The 19,265-nt window shown below is 43.1% G+C and overlaps 2 protein-coding genes and 1 non-coding gene across 19 annotated transcripts in view; all 3 read left to right on the top strand.

The window, feature by feature from the left end:
- The window catches only part of LOC121497028 (NEDD4-binding protein 2-like 2), a 78,422-nt gene extending 73,652 nt beyond the window's left edge, over positions 1-4,770 (top strand). For all 13 annotated transcript variants that reach the window (XM_041766027.1, XM_041766028.1, XM_041766032.1 and 10 more), the window contains 3 exons: positions 1,132-1,217; positions 2,466-2,509; positions 4,589-4,770. In XM_041766027.1, coding sequence (XP_041621961.1) covers positions 1,132-1,217; positions 2,466-2,489 — 110 coding nt within the window. In that variant the 3' untranslated portion in view covers positions 2,490-2,509; positions 4,589-4,770. The remainder of the gene's footprint in view (positions 1-1,131; positions 1,218-2,465; positions 2,510-4,588) is intronic.
- A 5,233-nt stretch (positions 4,771-10,003) lies between these two features.
- N4BP2L1 (NEDD4 binding protein 2 like 1) overlaps positions 10,004-19,265 on the top strand; it is a 28,570-nt gene continuing 19,308 nt past the window's right edge. The window contains exons 1-3 of one of the 5 annotated variants that reach the window (XM_041766044.1): positions 10,320-10,471; positions 16,506-16,562; positions 17,352-17,400. In XM_041766044.1, coding sequence (XP_041621978.1) covers positions 16,526-16,562; positions 17,352-17,400 — 86 coding nt within the window. In that variant the 5' untranslated portion in view covers positions 10,320-10,471; positions 16,506-16,525. Of the gene's footprint in view, positions 10,472-16,505; positions 16,563-17,351; positions 17,401-19,265 lie in introns of all 5 variants that reach the window. The other 4 variants (XM_041766043.1, XM_041766041.1, XM_041766042.1 and 1 more) reach the window with 4 other exon arrangements.
- LOC121498362 lies at positions 18,267-18,396 on the top strand. Its single transcript, XR_005989742.1, has one exon. It is a non-coding gene; the product is annotated as a small nucleolar RNA SNORA16B/SNORA16A family (small nucleolar RNA).

Below are 19,265 nucleotides of genomic sequence, written 5' to 3'. Positions count from 1 at the left end.
TGCACAATACCATCATAATCAACAGTAATGATCAAGCATCCATTAATTAAGCTTTGGAAAGCTTTCCAGAGGAAATAGACCTCATTCATCAAATAGCTTACCTTCTAAATGGGGAGCAAGACTAACACAAAACAAAATTATTGCACACAGAAAATATAAATGACAAACTTATGAATATTCTATGAGCAAGGTTAGCAGTGCTTAAGGGATTGTTGAAGAGAATATGGGGTTATGGTTTTTTGGGGGATGGCTTTAATGTGAAAATGAATTATAAGCAGTGCTTATACAAATGTAGCTTAAAAAATATATAGGGAAAGAATTTCACATTTGGATATTGTGGGTGCTTAAAAAAGGAGAGGAAAAACTTAAGTGGAAACTGTCAACTGATTTGTTTGGCCAAGGTGGAGAAGCAAAGCTTTGATGCATGTATGGCAGTGGCCTTATAAATGAAGCAGGGAGCTCAAATGAATCGTAGTATTAGGAGGTATTATATAGTAAAGCCACACACAGGTCTGAAGAAACCAAACTACTCATATTGCCAGGGACATGTGTGTATAGGAAAAATATTTTGTGTTATTTGATATGGCTGATATGTATATATCAGTGTTTGGACTTATTTGTGAACATCTTAATTGTCTGTGAGGATTTTTCCCCAGACACTCTTATGTGGAAGGAATAGTTTACAGTAAGACTAATCTTGCTATAGTTGTGCTGTTTCTACCTGTCACGGGAAAGGATAACTACCTGAATTTCTATGCCCTGTGACAATGCCACTTGAAGCAAATATATATATATATATATATATATATATATATATATATATATATATATATATATATAATGTGTGTTATAATATATTTATTATTGATATATATTTTTACTTAATGAAAATTTGAACTATGATACATATCCCTTTACATGTATAAATAAGCATTTCCATTGTGTCAGGATAGTGTTTACTAATAAAGGCCTGAGATAAACTAACTCCTGCTCTAGCCATCAGTGAAATATCTTCCAAACCAGGTTCTTATCATTATGTCAGTCTAAATATCATGTTTGCATACCTTCACATTTAGGGTAAAAAATCTGTATGACATTGGAGATGAAATTTGTTCACTTTTATTTTCACAGAATCTTTGATGCCTGATGACTGTGTGGTTTCCCTTGACTGGAAGACACTGAAGATGATCTATTTGCAATGGAAGACTTCACTAGAGGTATATTTTTATGGCTTTCAAAGAAGAACTTCTCTAACTGATTTCTTAAAACAAAAACAAAAACAAAAACACAACAAACAATTGGACAAAACCTGATCATTAAATGTAGTATGAAGGGCTACATCTCTTATATTAAATTAGAGAAAGACTGTATGTTGATGGGTGGCTAATATATGCTCTTTCAGTTAGTTCCAAAGAGAAAACTGTGTTTAATTCCCTAACTTTGCTGTAATGTAGGCTGGTATAAGAGCCTACTGTGGATTACTGAGGTGCCCATTTTAGGAGAGCCCTTTCTTCATTACATCTTCTGTCCAGCCCTCAATCTTATCCTGGTATGATAGAGTAATAGCTACAAATTAGATTCATATTTACTTGACTTGGAAGCACCTCATTATTGGTATTTTCTGTTGGTCCATAGTGAGAGACATGACCATTCTGACAGGCTGTTAATTTTCCAGGTAGGTGGAGGAACACTGGTGGGGAAGATTAGAAAGGTAATAGAAATTCTGGAAAAGGCAGCACACCGTATAATGTAATGGGGAGAGAGTTGACATTAGTTGATAGTTATTTGAATATTCCCAGAGGCAATGCTAGGGGTACATTGTGAGATAAATGGTAAAAGCAAGGTTTAGTGAAACATAAAATTATATAGTGCAGGATAGTAGGTATTTCTTAACGGTTCATATAAGCACAGCTGTGGGAAAAGTAGATTTGTTTTATGTGCCCAGTTAGTAAAATTAAGTAACATTTTTCTAAACTTCTTATTTCTTTTCAATCTCCATGGAGAATTTATTGCTGCCTAACACACCCACCCACCCACACGCACACACACACTCTCTCTCTCTCTCATACACATTCACACATACACTTACACACTCATACACCAACCCCAATATTTATTTTTTAAGATTTTGTTTATTCATTAGAGAATGAGCATAAGCTGGTGGGGAGGGGCAGAGGGAGAAGCAGGCTCTCCACTGAGCAGGGAGTCTAACTAGGGGCTTGATTCTAGGACCTCAGAATCATGACCTGATGACCTGAGCTGAAGGCGGATGCTTAACTGACTGAGCCACCCAGGCACCCCCACAACCCCAATATTTTAAATGTTTAAGTGGACATTTGTGGTTATAAGGTTTATTTTGCCATTTTGAGAATGTTCCTACATGAGTTTAATGATGAAAAATGATAAACTTAAACCCAATGCCAAATATTAATCATTATTTTATGTATTTTAATTATAATTTCTAGAAAAGACAGAAGAAGATTGGTTAAAAATGAGAATTTCTAGAACTGTAAGTACAACTTATTCCAGAGACTTCTGTATGATCAGAAGGAAGTGGATGTTGACATTATTTGGTTGTAATAGCTCCATGTACCAAAATCGAAGAGTAAATATAAAAAATGTAGTCTATTACCATAGCAACCCTGTGTGCTATTGCACATGTGATTTTCTATTTCCTTTAAATGTAGATCTTTTTGTGAAAAACAACAAAGCTTAGATTGTTGTTACCAAATTTATTTCTCAACTTTATTGGTTAGAACATATTTTAGAGCATTCTGTCAACACACAGTTTATGAGGGATTACCACCCCCGCCCCTCCACCCCAGATTGTTGTGTGATAAAAGCTGGGAGTTAGGGATAGAGGTTATATTTAAATATTAAAAAATTCTTTAGGAAAGGAGGTAAAACATGTAGACAGATTTACATCCTATTTTAAACTTGACATCAAGCTGACATTAAAATAAACACATTGCACTTTTTTTTCAAATGCCTAAATTAGGAAATAAACACAGCTGCTATGATTTTGGTATATATGTGCATGGTTTTGATAAGAAGAATTGAATGCACTCTGCATTTACCATATGTTTTCTTTCTTCCTTTTAATTTTATTTCTAAGAGTTTTCTGTGTTTCCATTTTTCAGCTAGAAATATACATATACCCAATAAAAATGTTTTTGTTTCTTTTAAACCTGGTTCTGCTGCGAGAAGGACTAAAGGTTTAGGAGAAGAGTTTGAGATTTGGGGGACTACTAGAAAATGTGGGATTAATGTAGTCTGAGAAGGGATAAGAGGCTAAGAGGAATTCCAGAGAAAGCAGATGAAGAAATTCATTTATTCGTTCAACAACTATTTATTGAGTAGCCTCAATCCAGACATTGTTTGATACCTGGGGGCTATAGCAGTGAAAACAGTCCTGCCCTCCTGGAGTTTATGTTAGGACTGAAGTTAGGAAGAAGTGTTTTCCCTCCCTCCTTCACAAGGCAGCCCCAACGTGACACCAGTACAATACAAGCTGCATGCAGCCAGCATGGACATATTTGGCTGTGGCCAATTCACGAGTCATTTCCAACTGCTAAATTTGGATATATTGTGTCAAGGACACTTTCTGGAATATACTTTTGATTATTATATTCACCTTCCACATTCATGCTACACTGCTTTCTGGTCTTCTCCTACAGACCAGTCACCCCTAATTATTAATCTGTTCTTATGGGGAACTTTATGAGCTATGTACAGGTTTTTTTTTTTAAACAATTATGATGAGAACATGCCTCCCTGTTTTGTGTTTGGCATAATGTACTGATTAGTGGGCCTCAAGGGGTAGATAGAAATGTATAAGGAGGGAAATAGCAAGAGAATGTGGTTGGCTCTAGGATCCCCAAGTCCCTGCCTATTTCAAGATCCTCTTCCTGCTGCTGGTTGCTAGGGTGTTTTATTGTTGCTTGGGTAAAGAGGTGGGGCAGAGTGCTGGAATGAGGATGTGTTCCCATCTTGTAGCTCTTGCTGTCTGGCTGTGTGATCTTAAACAAGACACCCTCTCAGAGCCTCAATTTCTTCACCTGCAAAAAAGATTTATGATAGCAACCTGTCAAGGGAATATTACATGAGGATTAGCGACATAACTTGTGCAAAGTACTTAACATAGTGCCTGAAAAATAATAGGCTCTTAGAAGGGTTAATTCCCCTTCTCTAAATACCCCTTGGGTGCCAGCATTGTCTTTGATATGTCCCAGGCAGAACAGAAATTGTGTTATCTAGGAGAGCAACACATTGACTCCACAAACTTGGTAACACATTTGCATGAATTAGTGTATTTATTATGAACTTTCTAGTGTAAATAGCTGGATCCTCAGGGAATGGGACAGAGGACAGGTGTGGATTTAAAGACAGGAGGTCAGGCACTGTCAGGGAGACTGCCTCTGTCTGTCACATGAGGTGGGACCAGGCAGGGTGTGGGGATTGTGGGGGAGAGTGAAGGTCTACATGCAGGGGAGTGGCATAAATAGGGAAATAGCCTGAGACACTGACAGCTGACTCCACGTAAGTCACTGTTTTTTCTGGACTTGTTTGGCCTGTGCTTTGTTTGTAGTTGAATTCTTCAGTCTTCTTGGTGCTGTTGAAGATCCTCACCATCAAGAAAGAGTGCTCAGTGCCCACCCAAAGGATTATTGTCAGCCATATACTCACAGGATACCAAAACTGGTTTGGATAATCTGTTCAACTGTTCTTGATTAGTTATTTGAATAATAAAAAACTCAACAAAAGAGGTAACAACTTGAACTTTTTATTATCTAATTGTGAAGATGTTTGCCCTACTTTAATTTGTTTTATGGAAGAAAATAAGGAACAGAAAACTTGAGTAATTTATTTTAAAAATCACATCAGGTTGGAAGGGTAGGCCTTATATTCAAGTATGGGTCTGTGATTCCATTTCTAAAATTCTGAAATCCAAAAAAGCTCTGAAAATCAAAAAGTTTTTGTTTTGTTTTGTTTCTTAAATGTTTGGCATTAAAGCTAAGTTGTGAGCAAAACTTGACTCAATCAACAAAACTTAGTTTTACTCTTTTATTTATCCTACCTAGTGTGACTGTTCAGTCATAACATTTCATTGCAGAAATATTAATGTGTTTAATTACCATGCCCTACCCAGCCCCCACTCAGAATGTAAGCTGTTATATATACACATACACACATACTGTATACAGACACACACACACACTCTTTCTGAATTCTGAAATTTATCTGACTTCAAGGATATGGATTAGCAATTGTGGGACTTCCACCATATGACAGGTAACCATCTTTTTCAATTGTTTTAGTTTAGTTGTATTTAACAAACTTCTGATGTGAAAATTCATCTTTGAAAAACAGAAATTAGGGGTGATTACTCACTATCCAACATGTAGGAGTTTACTTAATCCTTCCATTTTCAGAAAGGGAGCCCTGACTGTCTGATCTTACTCCTACTCCTCCCTATCCTGCCTGATCTCCAGGGAATAAACCTTCCTGGCTTCTCTAGGAGATGGGCAACTGCCTGACTCTGGATATTTGTTTCTTAAACAGACTTCCAACTGACCTTCCTGTTTAGAGCCCCAGTTCCAGCCCGAGATCTTCTAGTTCCTGAAATTTAGGGGTTATGCAGGGTAAATTATGTTAACTCATGGCTTTCTATAATTCAGGGTTTTTTAGGGGAGAGGGTTGGGGTTTTGGGTTTGGGCTTTTTGTTTGTTTTTGCCAAATTAATTAACACTTGGTCTTTCCAGTTTTCAAATTTTTGGTGCTATTAATCTTCTCTCTTTTTTATTATGGTTTATGCTTAAAAAGATTAACAAAACAACTACCCCCCACCCAAAAAATTTAGTGAGGTTTCAAAGAGGGAGTAGAAATTAAATATTTGTGTTCCATCTTCCATCTTTATTGGAAATTGAGGGCTTTATTTAAAATAGCTCTATATTTTTCCTTATACTGATTTCACATAGCTTTAGAAGAAAGCTATCTTTCTCCTAGATGGTGAGTCTGTTCCAGATGGAGACCAGGGTCGTCAGTGTTTGCTTGAACTCCTCAAGAGTCTTGCTTTCTCTTCAGGCTCCTAGAGCCATTGTGAAACTGGCCTTGTTTTTGGTCCAGGATGGGATGATTCCAGGGAAGAACAAAAGTATTAGCATCTAAGCACAGACAGCTGTGGAGCGGACTCTGGCATCTGGCAAATCCTTGTTTTCTTAGGGGGCCTTCACTGGCGGTATTTATGGATGTCTAATGAATACATAGAATTCACACTGCCATGCCTTCCCCAAGGGTAATATTGTGAATACTTAACAATTAGTAAGGTATGTGTAGTGACCAGTTCTGAAACACCTCCATGCTGTACTGATGCAAAGCAGGTGACCATCTATCCAGGCTTGTACTTGGGTTCCAGAATGTCTCCAGCTTACTCCAGCCCCTATCTTTATTATCTTGCCCTAATTTCCAAGATGGAACTTTAGAAAAATGGGCTGGGGCCACTTTCTCCTGCTCCCAGGCTTCCTCCTTAAAGCTTATAGTCCTCAAGTGCCCTTGTGGCTAGTGAAATATGTGCTGTGGAAAAGAAGATATGGTCCTCACCTTGGGGAAGGGGGATGGCACTAAAAAAATAAGGAATGGATTGTGGGAGGTAGAGGCAGGTGGGGTACAGTGAGCAAAATCAGGCTTGTCCACAGAACGTTCCACATGGCAGACTTCTCCCAGGCCACCAGAGTCCTGTGCATGTCCTGTTAATTCAACCAAGTAGACATATACCTGCTACAGTGTTTCTCTTCCCTTGTCCCCCTTCCCCTAACTTCTAGCTTCCTGCAGCTTCCATCTGGCTTCTAAGGGAGGATGAGGGAAGAGCCAGGAGGGAGCAGTGTTAGTAGAGAGGGACAAAGTCCTATCTCTGACTGGTCAGACTGTGCAGAATCTGTGGCAGCAGGTGCAAGTGGAGGTGCTAGAGCAATCAGGAGTCCACCACAGAAACAGCTAAGCAGGCAAAGGTAAACTTCTTTCCAGTCCTTTCCATTTATACCAGTTATATATAACAGGAGGAGCATGTATGTGGATAAGACTAATTTATATTTTTGAGTAAAAACATCAGAAAATTTTTGGTAGGGAAAGAAAAGACATAGGATTAGAGAGGATTGGGATAGGTCCTGCCTACATATTTTAAATGGTTCTACTATGTTAAAAGGGCGTTTGGTTAAACTGCTTTGGAAGCTCCATCTTGGTTTCAGACTTCCTGCCATCTTGGCATCTCTGGGGTAGAAACCGGGGGCTGATTTACAAATAAGCATTCTAAATCCTGAGTTATTTGGAACTGTAGGTTTGAGGGTTACATTCCTGGTTTCCACTAGTTCTTGTTGTGTACCTCCTTATTTTTCCATGTTTTTAAAGCAGTAGTAATTAGAGGAATATTTGAAGGTTGCATTTGCCAAAAATTACTTATATAATTTTACTTACACCTGTCATGCTAATAGTTTCTAGTGCAGCAAAGTCAGATTGTGCTGGTCATCACATGAGCGAGACATGGAATGGAACCCTCAAGCTGAAAAGTTGGTTGGATGAAATGAGGGCACTAAGGAGTGTTATCGCAGGGATCCTCTGACTCGGGTGTAGCCCCAGCTCTCTGGAAGCTGCCACCCAGAGAGAAACAGTAAAGATCTGAATGCAGCTAATAGCAAGCTGGATCTCGATCCGTCAACATGTTTACTTACAGTTTACTCTTTAGCTGACATTACCACGATCTTTGTTTATTCTTAATATTTAGTAAATCCCAAGCTCATACTTATCTATTGAGAAAGTGGCTCAGATCCACATACACTTACTGAGCACCTCCTGAATCCCAGGTGGTGGTGTTAGATCTTGGGGTGACAGGGGTGACACTGTTCCTACTTATACAGTCTAGTGGGGGGATACAGAAACACAGATAACTTTAAACAGTGTGGTTTAGAGGTCTAAATCAGAAAAACAGCCAGAGCTTGTTGACTAGTTAAATGTGGGGCTTGAAAGAAAAGTGTGTAGGGTCACTTCCAGGTGTTACTGACCATCTTCTCCTCCTTGAAGCTTTTTTTCCCTGGGCCTCCATACATCTCTCTCTGTTTCAGAGTTATGTCTGCTTTGCTGATCATTCTCTTATACTCTCCTTTGGCAACTCCACTTCAAAGACACAGTACTTAAATACTGGTGTGTCCAGTGCCCCGTCTTCAGCTGTCTGCTCTATCATCTATCTTCTCACCTGGAAAGGATTCCCAAAGCTGTCTCTAGCTCAGACCTCTCTTCTGAGCAACACTCCTATTTCTCAGCCTCTACTAGGGTGTTCCATCTGCCACAGACACTGCAGACTCCATATGCCAAAACCTCTAGACCCCCAAATCTCTAGCACCCCCCCATGCCCTTTCCCACATTGCCTGGGGCCGTCTCTGTAGAAGGAAATAGAAATAGATGGAGGTCTCATGCAGCACTAATAGAAATAAACCAGCCACATATGTAATTTAAACTTTTCTAGTAGCTGCATTAAAAAAGCTAAAAGAAACAAGTGAAATTAACTTTAATTCTGTATTAACTTAACACACCAACATACTACTATTTCAACACAGTCAATATACAAATTACTAAGATATTTTACATTTTTTTCATGTGTGTGTATTTTAATCTCAATTTGCACTAGCCACATTTCAAGCGTTCAAAAGCCTGTATCGTACAGTGCAAGTCTAGAATGAAAAAGGTAGTAATTTGAGGGTGGGCAAAAACTCTTATAAGAAGTATATAGAATACATAGAAGTAGAGGATACCTATATTAAAGCATCACTATTTTTATGAGTCATGCGTGTTATCTGTTCCTTATGGTTTTCCCCTAATATATAGAGAAGCTTTTGAAATTCTAGTTTTCTCAGCAGTGCCAAGATCCTTCCTCTGATTCTGGGAAGGGATTTTCAAGGGAGAGCAGGTCATCTCCCTGCCCCACCTCTCCAGGGGAATCCCAGGGGGGAAGGTGCAATTCTCAGCACTCCCTCCCTACTTAAGCCCTTCTTTCCAAAGTTTATTGTGAAATCTCCGGATTTTGTTTCAGAAGGAGATTGCTTCTCTTCACAATTCCTTTTCAAAATGTTCATACCTTAGCTGCCAGAAACAAAATGTATTTACTTTACGGTTAATTATTACAGCCAAAGCCACCATATACGCTGGATTTTTCCAGCACGGTATTTTCAATATTGTCTCTTTCTGTCCATGCATCTTGAATTTTGGTTCAGAAAATAGGATCGCTCTATCACACCCTTGAGTGTGAAATATTGGAGAGTGCTATGGTGATCAACCAACTGGCGCTCATCAGTTCCTGGAACTTAGAACTTAATTCTGGATACTTCTCTATAAATGATTTTAGTAGACTGCTCTTTTCCCTGGGGAGCTGAAAGAGTTCCAGAGAGGCCGTATCTTTTCAGGTGGCAGCAGAGCAAGTACCTGGGCAGTATAGCTCTTCTCAGGAGACCTAGTTTCTGCAGCTGTGGCCAGATCAATCTGAGTTTTAAGGGGTGCATTTTTCTGATGATGAGATTTAAAGTTATGTAGAGGCAACAAAGCTTTCTAAGAATATTTTTGGCAGGCTAAAGAAGGAGTAAAAAAAAAAAGAAAGAAAAAGAAACGTTACAGGCCCTGGGACAGCGTGTTAGCCGCCGGGACACCGGCCAGATATTGGTGCTCATAAACTGGGGGAGACAATGGACTTTACTGTTACCGCTCAGAATGCTGTTCACGGTTGTTTAATCGTCGACCAAAACGATTTCACTTTCAAGGTCTGGGCCAGTCGGGGGTGGGGTGGAGAAGGGCCGTGGCCGAGGAGGCCCAGGGAAGCGTCCTAGGGTCCCACCGGGCAGGGCCTCTCCCCTGTGGGCGAAGGGCGCCCAGGGGCGAGGGAGCGGGGTCGCAGGGCGGGGCGGGGGCGCGGGGTGCGGGGCGGGGGCGCGGGGTGCGGGGCGGGGGCGGGGGCGGGGCGGGGGCGGGGCGGGGGCGGGGGCGGGGCGGGGCGGGGCGGGGCGGGGGCGGGGCGCGCCCAGGCTCTCGCGGCTGCGGGTCTCCCGGCGCCCCCGGCTCCCAGGTGGGGACGCCCCCTCCCACGCAGCGCGGCTCGGGCGGGCGGGAAGGAGGGGCTGGGCTCCGAGCGCCCGCCCCTCCATCTATCACATGGCCGGAGAGCCACAAAAACAACAGCTTGGGCCACGACCGCGACTTCAGGAAAGGGAACCGGGGCTCTCGCAGCCAGCCCCCGCCCCATGGAGGAGAGTTTCCTTGAGTCCTTTGGGAGGCTGAGCCTCCAGCAGCAGCAGCAGCAGCCTCGGCCGCCAGCCCCGCCAGCCCCGCCAGCCCCGCCGCCCCCGCGTGGGACACCTCCGCGCCGCCACAGCTTCAGGAAACACCTCTACCTCCTGCGAGGCCTCCCGGGCTCGGGGAAGACTACGCTGGCCAGGTAATGGCAACGCCTGGGGCCGGCGCGGACCCCGGCCGAGCGACCCCGGCCCCGAGCCGCCCCGGCCCGCGCCCCGCCACCGCCACCGCCGCCGCCTCCGCCGCCGCGTCCGCCACCGCCACCGCGTCCGCCCGGCCCCGGCCCCGGCCCCGGCCCCCGCCCCCGCCCGAGCCTGGCTGCGGGGGAGCCCGCGCCGCCCCCGGTGCCCGCGCGGCCGCGGCCCGTCCTGTGGGTTTCCACGCGGCGCTGTCCCGGGAGGACGGTGTCGGCGCTGCGCCTTGCGCAACCCCAGAGGGCAGCGGCCCCGGGCCCCGGGCCAGCCGCGGAGGGAGCCGTCGCCGCCCCCGCCCCCGCCCCCGCCGCCGCCCCCGCCCCCGGCCCCGGCCCCGGCCCGGCCCCCAGCTGCCCGCCGGGCCCGGAGGCCCGCAGGGAGGCTTCTTCAGGAGCCCCGGCGGCGACTGCGGAGAGAGCCCGCTAGCGCAGGCGCCCGCCCCGGCGCGTCCACAGGCGCTTTAAACGGCGGAGAACCGAGGGGGCCGGGGCCGGGCCGGGCGGGCGGGGCGGGGCGGGGCGGGGGCGCGGCCGCGTGCAGGCTCCAGCGGGACCAAGCAGCCCCGCGTTTGCTCCGGCAGCCGCGAGGGCGCACAGGTGCGCGGGGGGCGCTGGCGCGGCCGCGGCGGGAGGTGGTTAGCGGAGCCTCGCCCCGGGCGCCCGGATTCGCGAGTTGCGTTGCGTAAGCCGCGCTCCCGGCACGGTCAGCGGGAGAGAGGCGGGCCCGTGGCCTGCCCGTGGCCTGCCCGTGGCCTGCCCGTCGCCTGCCCGTGGCCTGCCCGTGGCCTGCCCGTGGCCTGCCCGTCGCCTGCCCGTGGCCTGCCCGTGGCCTCCCTGTGGCCCACCGCTGCAGCCCGACGCCCACAGTCCCCGCTTTGCACTAGACGCTACGTTGAACTGTTTCTCTCCTTGCTTTTGCTGACGCTGGCCCGCCTGCCCGCCTCGCCTCCCGCCTTCCTTTGCCCGACTGACTCCACTAGCCCTTTAAGACTCGGATCTGTCACTTTGCCCCGCAGCTACCCCCCCCCCCACCGGTAGGTGCTCGCCCTCTGGGCTCCTTGGCTTCCTCTTTACACCTCTGTGACTGCGCTGGGTTTTGCACATGGTTTTGTGTGTCCTTCTTCCAGTCCCTTGAAGCTAGGGGCCATAGGAGGAGCCTCTTGCCCTCAGAGAGCTTTCCATCTCATTAGAGAAGTAAGGCTAGCCCTAGAACCTGGAGCTGCTACAGAACGATAAGGAGGCGAACATTCAGGAGCTGATCTGGGTGATGCACAGAGATGGTGGGAGCAGGGTCCGAATCCATTGGGGTCAGGGAACTGTGACAGCCCCGCTGATGTGCTGCCAGTTTAATTAGGATTCCTGGCTGATTGGTGGAGCCAAGCCTTTGGCAAAAACAGTATTGCTACACTTTTACAGGTGAAAGGGGTGGTGACTTCCAAAGGGTCATTGGCACCCTTTCCTAAAACACATGGATTTCAACAGGCCTCTGATTAGGGAGGGAGGGTGGAGAGTGGGGGAGCCTGATTAGAAATCAGCACAACTTGGGTATTTTGTGACACAGTCCTGGTGGGTACATCCGTTACAAACTGAGTATCTTCTGAATTCAAGTCCCATTTAGTTTCACTTTGATTTTGCTGATCCGTGGCCTGCGGCACGCTGAGTGTCAAAGAAGGAAGTAAAATCTTTGGCCAGATTTTGTTTTTAACTACTTAAAAGGGAAGTGATATGACAAGTGGAAGGAAAAGTGCATAGAATTGAACATCAAATCCGTGGGATGTTGAACCTTAAGATTCCTCATCTGTAAAGCGAGTGGGTTGGCCTGGGCGGTCTTTAAGGTCCCTTCTGGCTCTAACATTCTACACTTTTAGGATTTTAATTCCTGGTTGACATTTGGCTAACCGGAAGACACCGGATGAGAGACCAGCTTATTAAAGAACATCTCTCTAGGGACGACTGGAGTGAGCACTGGCCTGGGAATCTGAAGATTGTGCCTTTTAGATCCTCTTCATCACGAAAGCTGGTGACTTTCAGCAATCACCTAGCTTCTCTGGGACTTATTTTCCTTATCTATGGCTACTAAGAAGGGATTACATAGGTGATTTATTGAAGATCCCTCTGGCTCTTAATTTCTACTTGTCAGTCTTAAGAATGGTTTGTTAGTAATGGCTAGGTCAAGAGCTCTCTGACATTGGAGTCAATTTATGGCTTCAAATCCAAGCTCTGCCACTCACTTCCTTTGGCCTTTTGCTCAGCTCCTCTGCACCTAAGTTTCCTTTTCTGTTACACGGGGATGTCTGCTCTGTCCACTTCAGAAGACTCTCGCAGAGGTTAAATGTGTGTGAGAGAACTTGCTAAAATTTAAATGTTTTATATATTTTACGAGGTATTTGTTGCTGCTTCAGATGTTGATCAGCGGAGATAAATCTTCAAGGTGTTACTGGGGAGAAGCCTGGCTCTGAAATGAAGCAGGCAACCAAGCAGGTTGACTTTGTGAGTTCTCCTGTTGGGAGTTCTGGAGGCAGAGGAGCCTTGGCCCTGCTTTGGTGGTGATGGTGGGGATGGTGGCTTGTGCACTTGTGTAGCAATCTGGGAAGTAGGAAGGGAAACAGGGCGCAGCTCAGCAAGAAGGGAAGCCTTCAGCCAGGATGAAGTGGTGCGGCGAACGTCACCCGACCCGCCGTGACCCTCAAGGACCTGTCTTCCCCTTTTTTCTGGGGGGTTGGGTGAGGTGAGAAGAAAAATGGCTAATTGTTAAAAAGTACACCTGGAGAAAGTAGTAAAACTGTAAGGCTATCTGAAGTATTGTTGGATTCTGGGAAATTCTATTTTCCTTATTCTCTGTATTTTCCAAATTTTCTATAACGAATATGTATTTTTTGAATCAGAAAAATAAAAAAAAGTTTTTAAAAATTGGAGGAGATCGTTTTTACAAATGTGGGTTCATCTTTCTTCCTGCTTTTCTCATTTTATTAAAGATATAATAAAAATGTTATTGAAATTAGGATATGTTGTGTCTTCCAAATCAATGTTAGATTTCTGTGCTTTTTACCTATATGTTTTTATAGTTTGAAGGGGCTGGGATGTTGAAACCACCTATTTAAATTCTTTGGAAATATTTAAAAAACAGTTTTATCAGGTTTAAGAAAGTTTTGAGTACAACAGAATACTAAAAGCTTAGCATGCCCCCTAAATCTGTCTTATCACCTCTATTTCATGAAAAAAAAAGTTCAAAAATAGTTTATCATTGACCTGTAAGTCCTACTTTTAGGAATTCATCCTGAGGCAATAACTGGACAAGTACATGAAGGGAGAGGAATGTTCATCACAGAGCTTTTTTATATGATAGAAGAAATGTGAGCCAACTTAAACATATAAAAATAGAGGATTAGCTTACAAGTCATGCTGTCATTAATGGGACCATAGATGTATTTGACATACAAATATATTAATTCCCATCATTAAGTTAAAAAGCCTATTAGCAAAGCTATCTATCTCTCTACACAAAAATTCCATTTTCTATTCAAAGAAAGGGGGTCTACATAGACTTAGAGACAAATGTGTGAAAAGATATCTGTTGGTAGTTGTTGACTTTAGATAGTGGGATTATGGACTTTCTCCCCCTGACTTATTTTCTCATTTTTCCATGACAAATATGTATTACTTGTTAACTTTTTAAAGGTGAAAATAACTTTTTAAAGTTGAAAATAGTTTTGTGAAATAAGATGGCTAAATGGACTCAGGTTGTGTGACAAAACATTTATTAAATAACAAAATAAATGTATCATTTTCTATATAAAAAGTCTTTTTTCCTATGTTTATTCTCAGTTGGACATATATTAGGAAATTTCTTAATACACAAGATTGATTCTAATTGTTATTAAATATAATATTAATTATTAACTTGTTAATTAGCATGTGAACTAGCGTGAGCCACTTGATTCTTCAACACCTCAGGTTCTTTTTCACTGAAATGGAGCTAATAGTTCATTAATAAGTTTGTTGTGGGGATTTAAGAGGCTGTGGTAAACAATGATCCCATAATTATATGTGTGAAAGTACTGTGGAATGCGTGGGCTACTTAACTACCAACAATTGTTAATTATTATTCACTAATCAACAATAATAGTATTTGCTGGGTACTTGAAAACTATTAGTACTTGCTTAGTAAATAAGATTAAGAGAAGGAGCCTACAAATGACTAGTAAGTGGAAAACAATAATTAATACACTGCTATGGGTAAGTTCTAACAAGGAAGAACATTTTATATGCTGTTGGTATTCAAGGCCAGCGAAGTCACTGAGAATGATTAGGTGGGTAGGAAAACTATGGAAGAGATAATGTCTTTCATGTGGAAATGGTTCTTGAACTGGCCTTGAAAATGGGAAGGATGTGGCTAAACAATGGAAAGCATTAGCAACATGAATAAGAAGATAGAGATGAGAGACAGCTGGGTGGTCTACTCAGCTGGTGAGGAGAATGGCTTGGCTGAAGTGGATGGTTTGAATTAGTGAATGTGTTGGTTAGATAAACTCAGGGCCAGATCACGGGAAACACCAAAACCTGCACAAAGAAGTACCAAGTTGGTAGAAGAAATAGGATTCCAACCCCAAGACCCTTTCACTTTCAGCAGATGATCCAGGAATATCTGTTTCCACAGCTGAACTGACAAACTCACCTGGATCTGCATCTGTCCTTTCCTCTTACATCAATGAAAGCTACTGTGGATGATCTGTTTACCTCTATGCTTTGCACCGTGTGTGTGTGTGTGTGTGTGTGTGTGTGTGTGTGTGTGTGTGTGTGAAAATGTCCCCCTTTTGAACCATTATAACCATTTTTTAGGTGTACAATTTAGTGGCATTAATTACATGATGTTGTGCAACCATCACCAGTATCTATTTCAAGAAACTACCCATGAAGCGATAACTCCTCATCCCCTGGTAACCTCTGATCTACTTTCCATCATTACGTATTTGACTACTCTAGATATCTCATGTAAGTGGAATCATACAGTATTTGTCTTTTTGTGTCTGGCTTATTTCACTTGGCCTAATGTTTTCAAAGTTCATCTATGTCGTAGCCTATATTAGAACCTCATTACTTTTTATGTCTGAATAATATTCCACTACATAGATTGTCCATTTGAAATGAAATGACAATAGAAGAGGGTAGTTTTTCCTTTTGTTTTTAAAGCCATATATGAAAAATGTTGTCAACTTTATGTCAGTACCCTGGAATTTCTTTGACTCTTTGCACATCAACCAAAGTCTGAGAACCACACTCTAGTACATGTTGCATCCTTTGCAATGTTCCAGTTCCTTTTGGCACCATTGTTATATGGATTCAGTTAGGCTCAAAGGGTGCTTGCTGACAGCTGTCTTTTCTTTTATTCATGTCTCCACATAACATGAAATTTTCCATCAAGAGAAACAGCTTTCTGTTTTGTTTGTAGTATTCCAAGTCTCTGTATATGAAAATAAAGTATCAGGTAGGTGACATATCAGATCTTTATTCACTTAGGCCTACTTGGAGAAACTACTAGCCTTTTATATTTTTAATGATTTTCCTTAGGTGGGTTTTAAATCTCTCTTCATTGTGGAGAGTCCTTAACAATACCTCTCTCTGGAGGTTAGGATGAATACGGACTTATAAATGTTTCACAGAGAGTAAGAATATACAATGCAGTGTCTGTTTATAATTACTTGCTAGACAGGCTGTCCAACTATCCAGGAGATTCACCATCACCATGGTCCCAGAGCCATTGGGATAGTGGAAGAACACCCTGCTGAATTGGAGCGGTATAGTATTGCAGGTGTGGTTTATGATTAGAGAAGCAATAGAGGAAGAAGTGAAAGGGGAAGAATGTTTTCATAGAAGAATCTTAGGACATGCACAAGAAGTTCCCGTAGTCCAAGCCCGAGAAACCAAGCTCTGAGAAGTTAGACATCTTGATCAAGGTCACAGGGATGACTTATTTCTATTCCAGAGCCTTTACTTCTACACGGAATGAAGAGGCTAGTGGGAGTGACTCTGAAAGAGGAAGGTTGGTTTTGATCTGTTTGATGAAAAAAAAAAAAAAACCCAAAACACGTACATGGCCTTTATTAAAGGGGCTGAGTTTACCTTGATTTCAAGCCACATTTTATTATTTGTCAGTAATGATGATATGTTTCTTTTGATATATATATATATATATATATATATATATATATATACACACACACACACACACACACACACACCATGAGGGAATTTATTTTCTTTATTAATGTGGTACCACTGGGGACAATAGGAGGGGATGACTTAGATTTTTTTATTTTATTGATTGATTGAAGATTTTATTTATTTGAGACAGAGAGTGAGGGAGACCACAAGCAGGGGGGAGGAGCAGGCTCCCACAGAGCAGGGAGCCCGGTGTGGGACTCAATCCCAGGACCCTGAGATCATGACCTGAGCCAAAGGCAGACACTTAACTGACTGAGCCACCCAGGTGCTCAATTAGATTTTTTAGTAAGTATTCATATTTATCCTGATTATGATGTGTTGGAGAGAGATGTCATCAACACCCAACTCTGGAGGGTCTAAAGCCCCTTCTTCACCGGCTCTCATGATAGGACATTTGTAATTCAATCTAGTTCCTTCCCTCCCTCATGGCATTTCAATGAACTCTTTTCTATATTATGGCACCATTCTAGGCCCATTCAGACTCTAGAAGAACCCAATAAGAAATTGTCTTCACTCCAAATTGTTTAAAGAGATTAAAGGCTCTATGGATTGAGGAAATAGTACAATAAGGAAAAACTGATCTAATTTCTAATTGTTCTTTTGTAAGGATCTCTGTTGCATCATTATGGCTTGGGGAGAAGCCTGTTTTTATCAAGGTAAGAGCCTGGGAAAGGGGGAGAGAGAAAGGAAAGAAAGCCCACATTTATTAAGTGCTAACTGTATGCCTGGCACTTCTTATATGAAATATATATATTTCATTTTATAAGTGAGGACGTTAGGATCAGAGGATTACACATTTGCTTCAGTCCAGATTTCATAATACACAAAGTGGTCTTACCTTACTAGGCATGTTCACACCTACAAACACACCTACATCCACTTTTCACAGTTAACTAGGGAATCTTGTTGAGGTATGATTATATAGCTAGGAGGTTTCAATGTTCTTTTTCCACACTTCTTAAGGGTATGATGAAGCAGCAGGTCTGAGAGGGGGTTTCTCTGCTTCCTAACGTTATGCCTTCCCAACATTCTTTGCTCTGTACTCTGGCTTTTTTTCTCCCTTACATTAGCACCACCTGACAGATGCTTACCTATTACCTATTTCTTTTACTAGGAGGTAAGCTCCGTGAGATGAGATGTGTTTTAAGTTCTGAAATGGGAAAATGTTTTCTCTTCAGCTTCTGAGAGAAGTTCTGGCACCTTGTAGGCCTACATCACTAAATATTTGCTGGATTTATTAATTCCAGGAGCTTTCTACGAGATGTCCGCTCAGTTGTCCTCTCAGTTGTCGGCATGGGTCTTGAGTAAGCACAAAAGCAAACAGAAGATTATTCACCTAAAGAGAGTTGTAAAACAATGAATGGGCTGTAGAAAATAGACAAGAGAAAAAAAGGGGTACAGCCACCCCCTCCAAAGTCCTCTTCCATCAGAGCACAAGAAAACCATTCCTGTGTTTTACACATGAAGACATGGGATGTGCCATTTCCACCACCCAGTAGTTACACTAAAAAGAGGTTTAAAAATTAGAATCAAAGATGCAGTTGCTTTCACATAGAAGCAGCAGTCAAAAAAGAGCCTAAAGTGACAGTTTTCCTATTCAACCACTGTTCTGTTGTCTGTAACTGACTTATGACATGTTGGAAAACACAGCTGAAGACAAGTTAGCACAGAGGTAGGTGTGCTTCTGGTTCTTTTTCCCATTCTGAGCACCACAGAGGTGCTCAGTAGAAACAGAGGAAACCAGTACTGTGGCTAGATTCTACAGAAGGGAGCTATTCACATGCAAGAGGAAGGAAGTTCTTCCAGATAACGTGGAATGGAACCACACTGGCACTCGAGGGCTGAGTCTGGTTTTGGATCTGATGAACATGCCCTACTTCAGAGGCAGCAAGGGGAAGGGCAAGAGGGAGTGGTAGGACAGTCTGGGAACTCTTTGCTGGAGTCTTCTTAGCCACTGGGGCTTGAAAGTGTCCATGGGGCTGGCAGAGGTTGAGCTCCATCTCTGCAAGGGCAAGGCTGAACCGTGGCACGGTGTTTGGCAGCGCCAAGAAGGTCAAGCCACACCAGACTTGGGGGAGAATGTCCCAGGTCATTTACTGCTGTGGTTCCCACCCCATTCTCTTCAGGCTGTTGATTCATAGAACTTGTTCCTTACCCACCCCCACCCCCACACCCCACCCAAGTTTAAAGTCCTTGAGGAGAATACCAATAACAGAGAAAGTGCTGGAATCCAAGAAGAATCCTCTCTTTCTGTCTCCTTTGGGAGGTAAATCCAAGGTTTGGGTAAAATTCTCAATGTACAAAGATGAGTAACTAGAAATTCTCCTCACACAGTTGGGGCTGTATAAAAGGAGTTTGCATAATTAAGGCAACGGAGCCTAATATTCAAGAATCATTCATATATATCCAGCAGATATTTATTGAATATCTCTCATGTGCTTGATATTCTTCTGTTTGCTCAGAATAGAGCAATGAACAAAACAAAAATTCCTGCCTTCATGGAACATATATTCTATCAGAG

Source organism: Vulpes lagopus, chromosome 8, assembly GCF_018345385.1.
Source record: "Vulpes lagopus strain Blue_001 chromosome 8, ASM1834538v1, whole genome shotgun sequence".
NCBI classification, from domain to species: domain Eukaryota; kingdom Metazoa; phylum Chordata; class Mammalia; order Carnivora; family Canidae; genus Vulpes; species Vulpes lagopus.
Note: the sequence above shows the minus strand (reverse complement) of the source record. Positions and strands in the feature narration are given on the sequence as shown.